The sequence below is a fragment of the Lineus longissimus genome, chromosome 6 (assembly GCF_910592395.1).
Source record: "Lineus longissimus chromosome 6, tnLinLong1.2, whole genome shotgun sequence".
Taxonomy (NCBI): Eukaryota; Metazoa; Nemertea; class Pilidiophora; order Heteronemertea; family Lineidae; genus Lineus; species Lineus longissimus.
In genome coordinates this window covers 11,994,941-12,013,478 of record NC_088313.1, presented here as the reverse complement: position 1 = coordinate 12,013,478, position 18,538 = coordinate 11,994,941, and the positions used below count along the sequence as shown (strand labels likewise).

General features: G+C 41.7%; 1 protein-coding gene across 2 annotated transcripts in view; it reads right to left on the bottom strand.

The window, feature by feature from the left end:
• Positions 1 to 6,524: 6,524 nt before the first annotated feature.
• Positions 6,525 to 18,538, bottom strand: part of LOC135489671 (nephrin-like) — a 34,910-nt gene continuing 22,896 nt past the window's right edge. Inside the window, exons 7-12 of one of the 2 annotated variants that reach the window (XM_064775131.1) lie at positions 15,490 to 15,795; positions 14,842 to 15,180; positions 14,148 to 14,411; positions 8,927 to 8,991; positions 8,713 to 8,806; positions 6,525 to 8,574 (exon numbers count right to left, since the gene is read on the bottom strand). In XM_064775131.1, coding sequence (XP_064631201.1) covers positions 8,369 to 8,574; positions 8,713 to 8,806; positions 8,927 to 8,991; positions 14,148 to 14,411; positions 14,842 to 15,180; positions 15,490 to 15,795 — 1,274 coding nt within the window. In that variant the 3' untranslated portion in view covers positions 6,525 to 8,368. Of the gene's footprint in view, positions 8,575 to 8,712; positions 8,992 to 14,147; positions 14,412 to 14,841; positions 15,181 to 15,489; positions 15,796 to 18,538 lie in introns of both variants that reach the window. The other variant, XM_064775130.1, reaches the window with a different exon arrangement.

Genomic DNA, 18,538 nt, shown 5'->3' with positions numbered 1-18,538 from the left:
ATGTGCATACCAAAATTTACTTCAATGCAGATTTCGGCTTCCATGTTCGGTCAGTCAGAGCTAGGCCCATTGGCCTGGTTTGCAATTGACCACAAGTGATCGCAAGTGACCACACAGAATATCCGAACAGCAATAGGCAGTGGCGGGAATGAAGTGAATTACAATAACAAAGCTGAACCTTACTGGCGGTTGGCACGCGATATTTTCTGATTTTTGTTACAAGTTTTCTCTTGTATGGATGGATATATTTGAAAAATTATGTTTTGTAAAATATATCAATCTGTGCATTCTAGCAGTTCCTAACGATCGCTTTAAAAAAAAATTTGGTCTCAAATCGGCAATATTCAGAAAATTGTAAATCGAGTCATTTTTGGGCACTAATTGGTCTGTACCAAATAAATTGAATGTATTTTTAGAAAAAAACAGATCGTTAGCACCTGTGGTGACTGTAGCCAGTCTGTTTTTTTTTGGTAAATCACAGTTTTATCGGTTGTAGCCGGCCTTAAAGCATTTCAGGTGGCGGCCCTTATTTTCTTCTCGTGTGGTCGCTTTTGCCGCCATTGCTGCGATCCTGAACCTTTTCCGATTATTTGGCCCATCAAAATGAGTGAATTTACCTCATTCCAGAAAGTTTATAGAGCATTCAAAAAGGCCTTACAAAGTTTATTACTTGGTGAATGGATGGTAAACGAAATCAAGCTTGTTGATGTTGTCTTCCTAGTTCTACAGTTTGTTGAGAGAGAGACGAGATAAGGCTGGATGAAAAAAGCCACGACATGATTACACACATGGAGGGACATCATTGCCGCTACAGTAATAAACTTTGAATGTTGCACTCAAGTTACCCTGGATTTTCAGAACGTTAAAGGAATTGATGCTGTGATAAGTGACATAGCTTCTAAGTTTATTGAAGCGGACATCCGTAGACTCAGCTGTGAACTTGAGAATTTGGATACACGGCTGGCTAGCCGCCCGCAAACCTCCACCCCTGGGCAACAACGTGGAAAGTTGATACAAGAAATTGTAGATGAGGCCGAGGTGTGTGTTTGAACACAGAAATGAATCACAGATAAAGGGGCCTGATAAAAAGTTGGAAGAACCAAGCCCCAGGAGTTATCAAGTTTATTAGGACACGCAAGACGAACCCGAGCTAAGCAGGTATAATAGTGACTTGCCAGAGAAGCATCGCATGCCCGAGCCAAGCGGGTATCATAATGTCTTGCCAGAGAAGCATCGCGTGCTCGAGCCAAGCGGGTATCATAGTTACTCGCCAGAGAGGCGTCGCATGCCCGAGCCAGGCGGGTATCATAGTGGTGTGCCAGAGACGCATCGCATGCTCGAGCCAAGCGGGTATCATAGTTACTCGCCAGAAAGGCGTCACATGTCTGATCCAAGCGAGTATCGTAGTCACTTCCCAGATAGGCGTCCAGTGCCCGATCCAAGCGGTTATGGGGATGTTTTGCTGAAAAAATGGCCTCGACCGCCGGAGCCAAGTGGGCACGACGATGCAACTTCTATTGAGTTATCAAAGTTAGCAGAAATCCTGGCTAACCGACAAGACACTCTCCCTAGAATGGAGCCGGAGATTTTCAAAGGACAGCTGCTGCATTATCCGATCTAGCTGAAATCCTTTTAAGCTTTAATAGAAGACATTGTTCGCTCACCTTCTCAAAGACCGTTTTACCTCAATACATACACCGCTGGTGAGGCCAAGGAGGCAATCATGGGTTACCTGACACTCCAAACACCTGATGCATACGTAAGGGCAAAGGAGCTACCCAAGGACCGTTATGGCCACCACTTCATAGTTGCAGAAGCCTATAAGCGCAAGATCAATGAGTGGCCGCCAATAACGTTTGGTGGCGGAAGGGAGATACGAAGGTTCTCAGATTTTCTGGCAAGTTGAATAGCTGCCCTGGAGACAGTTGCTTACCTCCAGGGTCTTAACGATGTTGAGGAGAATAGAAAAATGGTGAAGAAGCTTCCACACTCTAAGAACTATTTTATTATTAATAGTAAAAAAGTTACTATTTAATGGATTAATATTGCACCCACATAGAAGTAGTAATTTTTACTACTTCAAAGTAGTTAAGATATTTAACCATATAAATGGTAACTTTTTCTACAATTAAATAGTAATTACTTTACTCTTTTGATGGTTATTTGTGAATAGTTAACTATTCCTGGTGGTTTTGGTTGAACCACATAAATGGTTAAATTTTTACTATTTCTGAGAGTAGTGGTCGCCATTACTATTCCTTGGTGGTAATTATCTAACATGGGCCGTATTTTGGGGCATTATGATCTTGCTGCATTTTCGTATCCAGCAGTCAACGATCATGGACTTGGACCCCAGTCCAGTGTTTTGAGTCACTTCCATCTTGTCTGAACCCAGACGGAGACGCCACAAGACATCCAGCTGAATCTGTAGTCTATCCAGAGCAGGAAGGAAAAGGAAATTATTTTTGATTCTAACAATTAAAACTTTATTTAATAACAAACATCAACTACATTGTACTAAATCCTGCAGAAACTCCCAAACAATGTGACAGCTTGCTGGATATGCGATGTCCAGAGCAAAGAAAAGCTTGAAGCAGCAGTCAACTGCTTTCAACAGAGATGGCTGCTCCACTGCATTGCGCTCAACTACTACGAATGATTGAGACGGATTATGGCGATCCCCCAGAGCTAGTATGAACGGTTGGACAGATCCCTCTACAGTGTCGAGGAAGGCTGGTATGTTTGTTGTTGCCTGCAAGTCCAATTAAAGATATAAACAATCAGAAATAATCCTGTGAATTGATCAGAACTTAGATAAATGAAATGATGATTAGTAGTAAATAGGACTCCTGAGTGAATTACACACAACGCCAGGTTCATTTACTTCCGAGTCCAGTTTTCTTTGTAGCCCTACAGCATACATGTAGCAGGCACAAGGCATGTATGCCTCCAGATATTTACCTGTTTGAACCTGATAAAAGCATTGGCTGCTTCCAAGTTGGATGGTCTGTGTACAACATTGGAGGACTTGATGGGCTTTGGTGGCAGTATGTGTGGCAACAGTTGGAGGGCCACCACACTTTCTTCATCTACAAATAAAAGATGAGATAAGTAATAAAATATGTTGTCCTTCATAATGGACCAGGAGTGATCTTGTGTCAGGCATTGGACTTGTAATCCCAATGTCTTGGGTTCAATTCCTGTCACTGCCAGCATTCGGCAGCAAGTGCCAAGATAGGGTAAATACTGTGGAGACGCTATTAAGCCGGTTTACGAGTGCCTGTTGAAAAAGCCTACATTACGTGTAATAGGCCTACCGATCAAAACCGGCTTAATAGAGTCGACACAGTATATAACCTGTTGGACTCCCTCCTATGGCCAGTAAATACTGCAGTAATGCAGAACAACGCTCACTTCATTAGAATGAATGCCAACAATCTGTTGGTACTACTTGTATGAATATGATTGATAGCATTTACTTTGAAAAACATTAAAAAATTACCTTCATTCAGGACGTCTTTGACACCTTACTTCTCACGCCAATTGCCCCTCTTACCAGCTGAAGCATATGCAATGATGTGTTTACCAAAAAAGCCATCCCAAAGTTTGGTTAGTTTGTCACCATTTTTAAATAGACAATCATAATCCTGTACAATCTGAAAAAGATGAAATAAATCAACAACTGACACGAAAATGAGTTTTGAATGAGTTTTAAAAGTCTCATGAATACCACGCAGTATTACATTACTGCAAACTGGTATACATTTATAAGGAATCACAATTGACAACATTTCTAAGACAAAAGAATAGAATTACACATCTAAAAAATACATACATGTATCTAATGTGATGAATAATCAATCTTCTTTCTCTGCAATCCGTACACTGTGACTGTAGACCATGCTGACCCCAAACTGTGTCAAATCAACAGTGTGGATACTTTGAGAAAATCGTTAACTGCAACTTCTTCATCAATACCTTGTTCTGAAATGCATGAAATGAGAGATATTTTAAGCATACTTTATAACTTGTTAATTTACAGAACAGAAATAAACATTTAACCGCATTTAACAGTCAATACGAGGGCCTTGTTGTGAGGAGGTCTTCGGTTGGTGGCTGGATTTGCTCGGAGAGGTTGTTGGCCATGACTCGGTGAGGCGGGAGATGCTCGGAGAGGTTGCAGTTGATTTCACGGGCCTGACGGGGTGAAAAAGCCAACTGATTAAGGGGCCAGACCATACAAATAACCTCTGTGGGGTGCTGACTCGGTTTCGAAAGGAACCAATAGCGTTCACATGTGACATCCGAAATATGTTTTATTGAGTCACTGTGGAAGAGGAGTACCGTGACCTTTTACATTTTCTGTGGTGGGCAATTGGCAAGTTAGATACCGAGCCGAAGGACTACAGAATGACACGCCACATTTTTGGTGCTACGTCATACCCTGATTGTGCGAACTACGCCCTGAAAGAGACTTCAAACCAATATGAAGGTCAGTTCGGAAAGGCCACTTCAGATTTCATACGCCGTAATTTATATGTTGATGATGGAACTCAGTCAGTTGTCACAACAGAGATGATAGAAAAATCAAGGGAACTTTGCAAAAGGGAGGATTCTATCTCCACGAGTACAAATGCAATGATAAAAATGTTGTTAGCAAAACCCCGAGGAATGGAGAGCACCAAAAATCCAAAGTTTCGACAGCCACTCGGAGAACTTACCAGTTGAAAGAATATTGGGGATCCGGTGGTGCGAACCAGAATCAACTGGTCGGTCCAAAACTAGAAAATTTACACGTCTTGAAAAACTTTGATTCGAAATTGGCTCACATCAAAAATCGTAAACAGCGTAGAGTCATAAAAACTTGATCTGGGAGTATTTACATATCTCTTTAAAATAAAGAGTCAGGCAACTAGGGACCTTATGGTTTCAACAGAGCCATCGCCCGTTCCAAAAGACATGCGTTGGGACAGAGCTCTCTCGGGTCACGCGTTGACCCAAGCCAACTTGAACAATTCTTCGATTAGCTTAACATAGCAATTTCAAATGCTCCGTGATAGACCAAACGCCAGCTTCAAATTCACTGATTTTTATGAAACTATTTATATATAGTTTCAGAGACAACATTGATATGAACAGCGATGATGCTGCATCTTTCACTTTTCGGCAGTTTTGAGATTTAGTGATGGCACTAATTTTAGAGTAATTTTCGAAATGAGTTTTTTTACTCCACAGCATCACATATTTTTTTAGTTAGCAGTAAAGTATTTTGTCGGTGCTTAAGGGACCATCTGAGGTTAGCATATATGGTGGGGATGTGAGGGGGGAGAGCAGAACACCACTTTTCGTCCTAAAAGGGCCTATATCTGCATGACCAACACATATTAATACGGTCCTGGGTGACTATGCCAGGACTGATCCCACATACGGTGGACAGTATTCTATAGTTGACGCCACACCTCCGGCAAAATCCAATAGGGTTTACGACGCTGGTATTATAGGGAGAGGGTGATGCAGGCCAGGCATTACCAATTAGGCTAATCGTCGACAGCATGAACCTGATCACATCAGTTTGATAATGTCTTGGCTACTGTAGTCGCATGGATATTGCTCTTACGTACGGTATACAGAAGTTTCACCTATCAATAGTTCGCTTCAAAGGTGCTGCCATAGTTTTTATGTTAAATTTCAATGAGTCGCTTCCGGGTGGACAACATTGTTGTCAGATGAGTAAGCGGAAGGGAACATGTATCACCCTGGAGAATCGAAATCCTGAACTCCGGGCAATTCGTGCCAAGTCGAGATTCCGAGTCATTTGGTATTCCTGAGTTCCGAGTCCCTCGGTAGTTTCCTTGCCAAAATGGTTTTCTCATGGCTTCCCTACATATAGCTGTATTTTATTGTGCGTACATTCGGATCTTTAGAGATACTGTGCCTGGTGTGGACTAATTTCAAGCACCTTCAAGCAAGAAAAACAAAAGCTTTTCACTTATTGCAGCCTATCAGATGAAACCTTTAATGTAAACTTCAATTATCGTGTTCCCAATGCAATATCCACAGATCCGAATGCACAAGTTGAATACAAACTTTATCACGTCTTTGAACGAAGAGTGCGCTGTTCTTTACGACGCCCAATCGAGGGACTCGGAGATGACTTGGAATCTGGATTTTGCAGTTGATGCTCAGAGGTCAGGATTTTGATTCTCCGGGTGTGTGTATATATGGAAAAGAAGGAGGTTGTACAATCGCAAGGGTCCAGGATGTATCAAAAGAGGGTAGATGAATAAAAAAAGTAGGATCCTGATAAGAGTCTTATTATGTCGGGTACTCCAATTCAATAGAACGAACCATACTCATGTGTGTGTGCAGAGCTGGAGCTTGAGTGTATGTACATTGTGTACGGCTTTTGCGGATGGTCGAGTTTTTCCCTTCGAGGTGGTTGAGTGAAGATTATGTCTCCCTTCTGAATCAAAAATCAACAAATGATATGATTGCAAAACAATATTTATTGCAAACTACACCGATTCGTTAATTTTACAGACTTAAATAAGTTAACATATCAATAGTTACATAATGCTTTATAATGTATTTGTAAGATTTACATGAACGTTACTATTTTTCAACACACAGTTAATCATAAAAAGAATCTAACATGGGAATCCAATCGGACATGTTTATTATAAATCCTATGTCCTGGAAACATAGCTCATTCAGCACTTCACACTGCAAACTACACACTGAACATGTGACTAGCCACCTCCTCTTAAAACAGCCAGGAATAAAACTAACTTTAGCAAATCGAAATATCTCAAACTATGAACACAGTCATGTGTGTATACAAATTATATCTTTTTACTTAAAAAGTCATTAAATATATAGAAACGCGTTGTTTATAAAACACACACATGAACACGTTGGGCGAAGCGGGGTAACTAACAGAGCTATACAATGTAAAGGCACGACTAGCTATTCCCATTGTCATTGCTGAGCAATTCTCCAGTGCATCATAGCGGATCTCAAGGAAAATCTTCAGAAATATTATACGTTATTGAATCTTGAAAAACAAAATCCACACAACATATAAAGGAATATGAAATATTCGCATTTGAATGAAGAGAGAAAATGTTTTTCACTCTGTGCAATACATACAATATACAATATCTTCAAAAATAATCTAGTTTGAATCTAGAACAAGATGTTTTTCAATCCACTATATGTTTGAAGCATTCATCCATCTCCGCAATTTTCCCCCTTTATTTTGGTCGTACTCTTTCACCTTACGTTGTTAATCGCTCTTAATTTTTCGAAGTACCTTATGGGATTTCATCACGTGATACACGTCAATTAATAATAAAACCGCCTCACCCGACCCAAGCACTGGGCGCAAAGTACCGCACCGCTCCCTATATGAATACCCGGGGCAAATATGAAAGATAATAATAAAATCCCCATTAACATTTTTTCCCTGCAATAAAAACAGGCTAACCACTGCAGATTTACAAGTAAGTGAGTGTTCTGGAACGAGTGGAATCCGTGCGGTGGGTGTCGAAAAAACCCTAGGCGAACTACTTCCTCCGTCTGGTGCTGCCACCCACTATGCTCGCGGCATTCGTGACTTCACGCCAATGTTGCCTCTTCATCATTCGCGAACTAGTTCGTCAAAATGGAGTGGCGTTTGATTTTTCCGGTCACAACCCCTCAGACCAATCAACCCATATCACCAAGATAGTCCCAATCATAAAAATCAAGACAACATCACAACCCCCAGACATATAATTTCATTTCACCCAAATTGCCCCAACCCCACAGTAAGCCAACACCCTAAAACAACCCGCGCCACGGGTATTATGCTAGTATATACAATGTAAGCTTACAACAGTATATTTAAAAAATGATTATTCTAGGGTAATGGGTTTGGGAATACCTACATGTGGGGTACATCAACAATGAAATGGGCGTTTTGAATACATGGATATATACAATATGATTTTAGAACAGAGTGTCCATTCTGTCTGATATTCTGAGATAAGTAATTAAGGAATCTGTTCACACACTTTCGATGCAACAACTACTTAAAATCACATCTTGCATCGAGCTATTGAAGATAGGCTTCCTTTATTGGACTTCAGACTTTTAAACAGAATTGCATAAAATGTTACGGGGCTGGTGCTCGTTTTGTTTTTTAGGAAACTGTTTATTAATGAAGCGATTGATAGAACTGCATTGTATTTTATTTGGACTTTCAATGTAGGTAATCGTTACCAGTAAATGACTGACTTTAAGGACACTGTTTCGCTCCGCAAAACCTGTCGCATTGTTACCATGTGTATTTGTCTGTCTATGTTCTCGAAGGCGGGAAGGGCTGCAATTATGTATATGAAGGGAGATGAGCCGCAAACAAAACGAACAGGACGTACATGTAGATAGGAAATCGGGCTCTGATCATGGATCCGGAGTCAGCACTCGCGACACTCTTTCGCTCCGCCAAACCTGTCGCATTGACGCCATTCTGTGTTATGTTTTCATTGCCCTCAGTTATGTTCATACTTGATGTCATGGGTGTAGTGGCTGCGTCTGAAGGAGAATACTTCGTGTTTAATTTCTTATCCATGATGAGAAATAAAATGAGTGTCAGGGCTTCATATAGATTGAATGAAACACGTATATGTAGATCGAAAATATTGCATCGCAGTTATTCTACGTAAATCTTACCTTTCACTAACATGAACTCGAAGACTGTTACTCCAATGCCGTTCATTACAGTTGCGATGTAATATCCGAAGTCAGAATTTCCAGTGACTTGAACCTTGATGGAAGAGGTCACGGCGTTGCCGTGGACGGTAAAGGTCGCTTTCTCTCTCGACTGGCGTGACCACTTGATACTAGGTGGACTGGGATTAGCCGTCACGTGTAGGTTTAAAGTTACCCATTCGTTGAGGTTCGCCAGCTTGGTCATGATTTTAGAGAATTGGGGGTTCCAGCGGGGTTTATCTGGAAAACAAATCGATGGAAATTATTCACCTAGAAGAATTTTTTCTGGTATAATATGCGCCGTTGTATGCCAACATTCTCACGTCTAGAAGCTTTACCCTTGTGTGGGAACCGAAGTCTCGAAATAATGTAGCTTTTTAAGTAAAGCCATGGGCCAATATTGCTTAATCGGCGTTAAGGTAAATGTCTGGGAACTTTCGGCAAGTTCAAAATTCATGCCCGTATTGCGTATCCGTATCGTTTTTACGTATGGTATTTTCATATCTTGCACATTATCGATGCGTGATATGTGATTGGGACGCTGATTTACATGTGAATGATACTTGATTGAGAAGTTACTTGGACGAACCATATCATTTCAACTTTCAGCAACATTGTAGAAGATGGAAAAAATGTCAAACGTAAATTTGATAGGGATACGTAACACGGGCGTGAATTGTGAACTTGCCGAGCGATACGGAGCATTAGGGAGGTTAAGAACTCGAACGATAAACGACAACGGTACCGACGATGACGTCACTACGTTATATGTGAAGAAATAACGTTAGTTGGGTTAACAAGCATACATCGAATTTCCGGTAAACGTAAAATGTTCATTTGGCTGACACTGTTATGCATCACCCAGATAGAGGCTGGGTGATATTGTGCATCACCCAGGACAACAATAACCCTTTTGGCACCAGTTAGCAACTTATCCTTTTTGTCGAAGGTACTTGAACGTGTTATTGCAGCCCGGTTGAATACGTACATGGACACTCACAACCTTCACGATGCCTTCCAGTCAGCCTACAAGGCTAAGCATAGTACTGAATCGGCTTTACTGAGGGTCCAGAACGATATTCGCAACATGGTTGATAAACATGGTGCAGCTGTATTAGTGTTACTAGATCTCAGTGCCGCGTTCGACACGGTCGACCACGAAGTTCTCCTCTCGCGTCTACAAAATCTCCTTGGTATCGACGGTATCGCGCTAAAGTGGTTTCGTTCATATCTGGCGGGGAGGACGCAACATGTGTGTATCAGCGGAAAGAGATCAGCGCCTCAAACACTCAATTATGGCGTACCACAGGGGTCAGTATTAGGCCCCATCCTTTTCCTGGTCTACATCCTGCCACTTGGTCCCCTTATCGATGGTTTTGGCACCCCTAGGCACGGATACGCGGATGACAATCAGTTGTATGTAGCACTTCTGTCACTCAGGCCGCTTCAAGGATCATCAACCTCGAGATCTGTCTCGTTGATATTCATGACTGGCTTACTGTTAACAAGCTCAAAGGAAATCCTTCTAAAACAGAGATCGAACTCTTTGGCTCACAGAGAGTAATCGATTCACTGAACGTTAAATCACTTGTAGTCGCTGGCGTCCAGGTCACTCCGTCCAGTGGCCCTGTGCGGAACCTCGGAGTGTATTTTGATCAAACTCTTTCTATGGCATCACACATAAACTACATCGTCAAATCTGCAACTTACCACTTGCGTAATATTAGTCGCTCTCGCAAGCTCCTTACAACTGCAGCAACGAAAGAGCTAGTGCGCTCACTGGTGATGTTTCGTTTGGACAACGGAAATAGTCTGTTAGCTGGGGTTAATGAGCAACTCCTGCACAAATTACAACTAGTGCAGAGCCGTGCAGCAAGAATAATTACAAGGACTCCACTACGTGAGCACATAACACCCGTTTTGAGAACTCTCCACTGGCTTCCGATACCATATCGTATCGATTTCAAGGTTTTACTCATGGTGTTCAAAGCCAAAAACAACATGGCTCCATCATATATCTCGGACATCCTACCATCGTATGTCCCAGGGCGATCTCTGAGATCGGATAACCAAGAGTTGTTGGTGACTCCCAGGTATCGCCTTGAGACATTTGGTGGCAGAAGCTTTACAGTTTATGCCAGCAAATTATGGAACTCGCTGGACACTAACACCCGCAACAGCTCCACCGTCAGCGAGTTCAAAAGAAGATTACAACTTCAAAACCAAACTATTTGAACAGTGTTTTTGTTAAGCGCAGCTGAGCAATTTTTCTAATTGGATTTTGCGCTATATAAATGCTATTTGTATGTATGTATGTATGTATCGTCATCTGAATCCTCCACTAAGGGCTATCTATCCCGGACAGCAATGTTGTGGAGCAGGCAGCAGGACTGAATAATAATGCTTGCCTTTTGTGGTGTGTATTGAATCTCCTTGCGGAGGCATCAGAACCGTTGCTTTAGGAGACCGTTGCAACGTTCTATGATGCATCTGGCTCTTATTTGCATCATATTTGCATCCTGGAATGCCCTTTCCTGTCTGGTTTGGGCATTGGCAAGAGGTGTCAAAGCCACCTCTTGCAAGGATACCCCGAGTCTCCCAACATCCAACCATTCGCTGGATTGTTTTCAAATGCCTGGCCAAGGGCTGAACTGTGGAGAACGAAGGCGTCATGAGACCCTCCTGGAAAACGTGCCACCTAGTTATTTATGATCATATCCCAATCACAAACTAGCATGATATTAATGCTGTGGTATCCTTTCCGATTGATATACACGTTTTCGTTGATGTGAGGCTAGCGTATACGGCAATGGGTCCCATCGATCGATCCAATTACTCTTGGAAAACCCGTGTTATGAAGAAAAAAAATGGTTTTGACCTTCTGGAGGTCCCTCTCGAAGTGAACGTGTTGGTCAATGCGTGCTGCAAACGCGGATGACACAGCACCAATACACCTCGATGTTGTCGCAATGCTCACATGGTGAATATCACCGATACTATCACCGATACTATTCACCTATTCCGTTCCTGAATCAAGCGCAACATGATTCCACGTCTACCCTGGACGAAGTCCTCGCGACTAAAGGAACTCTAGACTACCTTCAGGTTTAAAGGAACCGAATAAAATAAAGACAGGATTAAACCACTACCTGAAACACTCTTAATGGTAACATTAACCTAGATATTTTAAAGGCACGTTTATGAAAAGCGTTCTCCCTTTAAGGAGTGGCTTTATCCTAGCATTAGGGCTAAAGGCACTTTATTAGGCTTTATGATGTCCCAGGCGCCTATATCATAAAGATTTTTAATGGTTTTCCATTAAGGTACTTTAATGGAAGTATTTAAGTCCACGGTAATGCCACGTCATTAAATACTTTCATATAGCGTTTTTATCGTGTCATTCCATTAACTTTAGCAGCCCTTCGAATCTAAGGTGTACCATTATGAGAATGCATACAAATCTGTTCAAACGCGGGTTGGGATTTTGTGCTTGTACCGTAATCTGTGGATCTGGATGTCGAAAAATGAATGAACTATTGTAGGTAAAATGCTACAGCTTGATAAAATGATTTCTCGGTATAAAATCGAGTGGTTAAGACCACCCTGGCGCTATGGCTGTAGGCAAGTAGTGAGCGTATTGATGCTAAACATGTACCCGTCTACCACGATATTTTGACTTGAAATTACTACCCTCTAACCGAAGCAACCGATAGATGAAAAATCTCAGTGCGACAGAAATTTGGCGACAGACATTTTGATACTGAGTGGTGAACTCCGTATCAAAACGACTTTCTGCTTTGAGTCCTGTCTGAGATTAAGGGTAGCAAGGCACAGACGGCTATGGATCCTTTTTAGAACAGATATGCAAGTAATGAGTTATTATTAACAAATACAAACAAACTTTGATCAAGATGTAACTTGTGCGCATAGACTGCAAAGAAATTGAAAATAGCAAAGGAAAAGAAATCATCCCGATGTTGTGGGCAACGCTAAGCTGGTTCTTGTTTAATTATATTCATTCTAGAATGTCAATAATGAAACTTATAAGTACATGTACATGTATTTTGTAAATTCGTCCCTGTCCCGTCTATAACTGACCGAGATAAATACTAATAAATATTCTACCCGAGTAATGACAATAAGCCTACCTTTGCCTGCCCCGACTGACCCCACACCAACATACACTCAGATGGCCGCTTTTTGCGTCTTTTAGCCGCACAACTACTGTTATAATAATTTGTAAACCGTTTCTCAGGCGTCCAAAATAGTCTCCATGTTTCAACTGCTGACCCTCGCATCGAAAATTCGGTATTTTTGTCGGCTAAAGGAACCCCAACCTTCCATTAGATTTAAGGTTACCCTATTAGTAAAAGACAGATAAAAGCACTACCTGAAACGCTTCTTAATGTTACCATTAACCTAGATATTTTAAAGGTACCTTCTTGATATGCCCTGCTCTTAAAGTGACCGTCATCAAGATGCCATTAGCACTAATGGAAATATATTATGCTTAATGATATAGGCGCTAGAACAAGGCCATTTAACTGACTTCAGTAATGTTTTAATGTGACTTTTCCTGGCCTTTCAGGGCCTGTTGTACACGGCTATTCAATAAATTCCCTCGTCAACTTTAGACGTGTAGATGTGCATGCCACTTTTAGATACATTTTTTGTAGTCAGCGGACCAACACCAACATTGATCCACTGCTTCTTCTGGGAGATGACGAAGATTTTTTGCTGCTCTACCATGCACAACGACAACTTCTCTCAGCTGCAGCACATCCTGGTCTCATTTTGAGTTGAGAGAAACGAAACTTCGGTTTCATGTTCCACTTGAGTGACTGTAAAGAAGTGAATGATCGAACGGGCGGTGTAACAGTAACAAATGCCCCCCTGGAAAAAGTGTCCGGCCCTATTGTATTCTGCAATATGGTTCTATAGAGACCCTGACCGTCAATAGCTCAGAGATTGAAGCGCATAATAGAATCCTTTGTTTCCCGGGCATTCTATCCTAGGGCATTTTAAACTTCAAAACCGGGTCGACAGGGTTTCACCTGGGCTATCTCACATGGAGTTACAAGTTTGTTACACTAGGCCTATGGATTACATCATCAATGTGTGTAGAAATTCATAATCATATTAAAGACCTGCACTGCGCTCACAGAAGGTGCATTATAGGCCTGTAATGACCTTCTGAACCGAACGACATTATTCATCATTGAAACCGTTGACGATTAGGACGACGACGTCGTTACCATACCGTTCCCGTTGACGTTTATCGTTCGAGATCTTAACCTCCCTAATATCTAAATATTGTAAATATAATTTACAATATTCAAGCTATACCATATTGACATTGTTATTTATTTGCCCGAAGTAAAATATATCACGCTTACATTGAACATCGATGTTTCCGGCGATTGACACAGCACCTCCTGGCGAGTAATTCCTTACTTCGCATCTATAGGTTCCGCCCTGCGTGTTTGATACATTTTCTACCCGGTAGACGCTTTCTCTCGCACCGGAAATTAGGATATCATTGTGGTACCATGAGTACGTATAGTTGCTTGGATTTCCAGCGAATGCTTTGCAGGTCAATACCAGCTTGGCGCCCTCTTTCATTATGCTGCTGCTCTTCTCCATCTCTAGTATGGGCGGGTCTGAAATTGAATCGGTATTTCATCAGAGTTATTCGCACGTACACAGAGCGCAGTTTTGTAGAGCTGGTGTGTTACCTTGTCGGTCGATTTCGCAACAGATATCAACTTGCGTCTGTGCTGGTTGTTTGGCGTTGGAAAAAAGGCGATAGAAATTTACCTTTGGCAGCCCGTGGTTCAAGACCTCCAGTTCAACTCCTAACCCCAAGCGATAAAAATAGCTTTTTGCAGAAAAATCGATGTACAAAAGTGCTGTGATGTCTGGCAATGGAATAACGCTTACATCGAGCAAAACAAAATTTGGCAGGCCCGCTGCAGCTGGACCTAGGACCTCGGGTCACGAGTACCAAAGCTACTTAAAGGAAAGTGGAGTGCCAATAAAACATCCGTACTGTCGCAAAAAAGTTAACGTCAACATACAGCGTGTACTTACAAAACACTTCTACTAGAGCAGTATCCATCACTTCAAAGCCGTGAGCCTGATCCCTCACCAGACATCTAAATTCTGCACCGTTGTCGTGTCGCGTCGCGTTAACACGTATCTGACTCGTTCGTATCTCGCCATTGTAGGCGCCATCTTTTTTTCTCTCTTTTAAGAAAATCAAGCCGTTATCAACCGTAATGTTCTCCCAGCTGTGACCTTGCCTCTTACGATGAACTAGGATATCTGCAGCAGGATTCGCACTGTCCGCTTTGCATGTGATAGGAAAGATCTCGCCGGCAAGTAATGGCCGAGTTGGTTTATCTGTGATTGAGATGTTGGTTGGGTTGACTGCAAGAAAAATGATGTAAAATGTATATCATATGGGTACCTCGTGACAAAATGTGACAACACAATCCGCCCAGATGGTTTTCAGAATGTATCAACTGAGTACTAGTAAGCCTAGTAGCTCCGTGCGCTGTGCATGATGGTATTAAGAATTAAGAGCATCCGAAGTGTACCCTAATGCATTTGCCTTTGCAAAAATCACTCGTGAAGGAGTGTTATTTATTAATGTTGGTCCAAAAAAGTATTGATATTCTTAAAGACCTCAATATCTAATAATGCAAATTAATCGGCTCCTCTTGAGTAATGACTTACACTTCACATTGTTACGTGCTGGCATTAGCAACGTCAAAGTGTTCATGTAGGTCGCGATACAGAGGTACTGCACCCCGTTATCAGAACGGCTGGTGTCAACTAACACCTCAACTTTGGCGCTATATCCTCCGTTGTCTCCGTCTGTCACATCTGGGCCGACCCGCTGATCCAGCGCTTTACCTGCTTTCCACATGGAAAGAATAACTGGTGGATTACTACTCGATGTGGTCTCACAGACCAAAGTGTTTCGATCGCCTTCCCATGATGTTATAAGCGAGTCACTCAGCTTGATTCCGTCCGGGATAACTAAAATAACGTCAAAACATAAGATGCTATCTATACAGAGGGGCAATCGCACTAATATCGAAATGCCAAAATTGTGTTTTTTTCTTCTGATTTGGGCCCTGCCCTAAGGCAATTTCTGTATGTGAACGGCTTTCAAATCAGCCAGGTTTTTACCGAATAACGGGCTGAGAAGATTATTAAATCTGCCATTAATAAAGAACGGGAAAAAGAATTTATTTCCCAACATTAAGGATTTTGGTATACATGCTTTTACAAAGAGCCTAACAACATAAAGTCTGGAAACGGGTACATTAGAAGTTGACTATTCCCTTCGCCTTCCAAGGACTACTTTTACTACCCCAGTTACAAGTGCGCATGCTCACAGCACTGGGTGTCTATAAACCGAAGACCAAAGACCGAAGACCGAAGATCGAAGATGGAAGACCCCCCCAAAACTATAAAACGAAGATCCCCCCAACTATAAAAGGAAGACCCTAATGTCAACTATAAAACGAAGATCCCCCCATCTATAAAAGGAAGACCCTAATGTCAACTATAAAACGAAGATCCCCCCATCTATAAAAGGAAGACCCTAATGTCAACTATAAAACGAAGATCCCCCCAACTATAAAAGGAAGACCCTGATGTCAACTATAAAACGAAGATCCCCCCAACTATAAAAGGAAGACCCTAATGTCAACTATAAAACGAAGATCCCCCCATCTATAAAAGGAAGACCCTAATGTCAACTATAAAACGAAGATCCCCCCATCTATAAAAGGAAGACCCTAATGTCAACTATAAAACGAAGATCCCCCCAACTATAAAAGGAAGACCCTGATGTCAACTATAAAACGAAGATCCCCCCAACTATAAAAGGAAGACCCTAATGTCAACTATAAAACGAAGATCCCCCCATCTATAAAAGGAAGACCCTAATGTCAACTATAAAACGAAGATCCCCCCATCTATAAAAGGAAGACCCTGGTGGTTTTAGACCCTCAGGTTCAGTTACTGCAGACTTGCACGTCATAACACGTGACTGAGCATCTGTATTTCAACAAGCAAGCTAGCCTGAGTGCGGCGTAGTGACATAGGAGATCAGATCATTCAGGTAAATTCCGGATTTTCCTAACACTGCATTTAGGAGTTGGCGACCGACCTGCCAGTCTCGACCCATGATGGTGGAGCCTAACCCCTGGGGACGAGATTCTAAATTACCAAGTCACCCAGAGCAGGGAAACATTGAAACTGTTGGGGGGGGGGGGGTAGCTATGGGTCGACGTTTGGATTGTTTTTCTGTATGTAGGACCAATTCCATATTGGCCGTGTGATCAACTAACCTGCTGGGAGCCTATGACGATACACACACATGCACATAGAAACAGCTTCTGGACGAAGCTGAGGGCTGGCTATGATGAGTACAGTGAGAAACTAGGTCATATTGGAGCACGGCTGCATGGTAACAGGTACGGGGCTCCCCGCCTTATGTAAACTGTGCCACTAAGCTGCTAAGGCTAGACACGACTGGTGTAGTACCCGGTACACTTACTTTCTCAAATCATTAATGTAGCATGGACCGAAAATGAAAACAAACTGTGCAGTAACTGAACATGAGAATGAAAACCATCAGGGTCTTCCTTTTATAGATGGGGGGATCTTCGTTTTATAGTTGACATTAGGGTCTTCCTTTTATAGTTGGGGGGATCTTCGTTTTATAGTTGACATCAGGGTCTTCCTTTTATAGTTGGGGGGATCTTCGTTTTATAGTTGACATCAGGGTCTTCCTTTTATAGTTGGGGGATCTTCGTTTTATAGTTGACATTAGGGTCTTCCTTTTATAGATGGGGGGATCTTCGTTTTATAGTTGACATTAGGGTCTTCCTTTTATAGTTGGGGGATCTTCGTTTTATAGTTTTGGGTGGGTCTTCTATCTTCGATCTTCGGTCTTCGATCTTCGGTTTATAGACACCCTCACAGCACTGGCAACACGCTGAGTACACAAGTAGGAGATTTCTTCCGACTTTGTCAAAATGGTCGGATTTCCAGAAAACCTGTGAAAAATACTAGGGCTTCCCAAAATAGTCCATTAAAAATCAAATGCCTAAGTTTAATAGGGTTGATGAGGTATGATGCAAACGCCCAAAGTGACCCTAGGTGTGAATAGTAATTAGCTCAACTCCTTGGACCGTTCGCATGTCACACATTGGTGGATCTGGGTTGGCCCACTCCATGTTCAAGCAGGGGAGACTTTTACAAAATAGGTCTAATTCTATATGGTAAGAAACAAAGAAAACACTGAGTTTTATGTATATAAAAGCAATTGGTCATTGGAACCTTTATAAGTTATTTACTCACTGATAACACTTTAGCACAAATACCTTTTTGAATAGTTCCACACTACTATTTTGGCATTTTTAGAAAATCGCATAAAACCACATTTCAACTGCAAACCGTTAATTTTTTGTGACCATTATAGTTTTGAGATTTTCTAGAATGGACCAAGAAATTCGAACTTAAAGAGGCATACAATTAATGCATAACCATTAACTCTATATTAACCACTGTCGCAGATCTGCTACATGGTCAAAATGGTATGAGTGATTGACCAAGATTACGATTTTTTTGCTCCTTTTACCACTGTGGATAATCTGCTACTTAGATCAGTTCCGTTTATAACCATCAAATGGCAGTACATTTTGGTGCTGTTGACCAGATGGCACACTTTACGGGGAAAATATTTGTTTATTTGCTGTAACGTAAT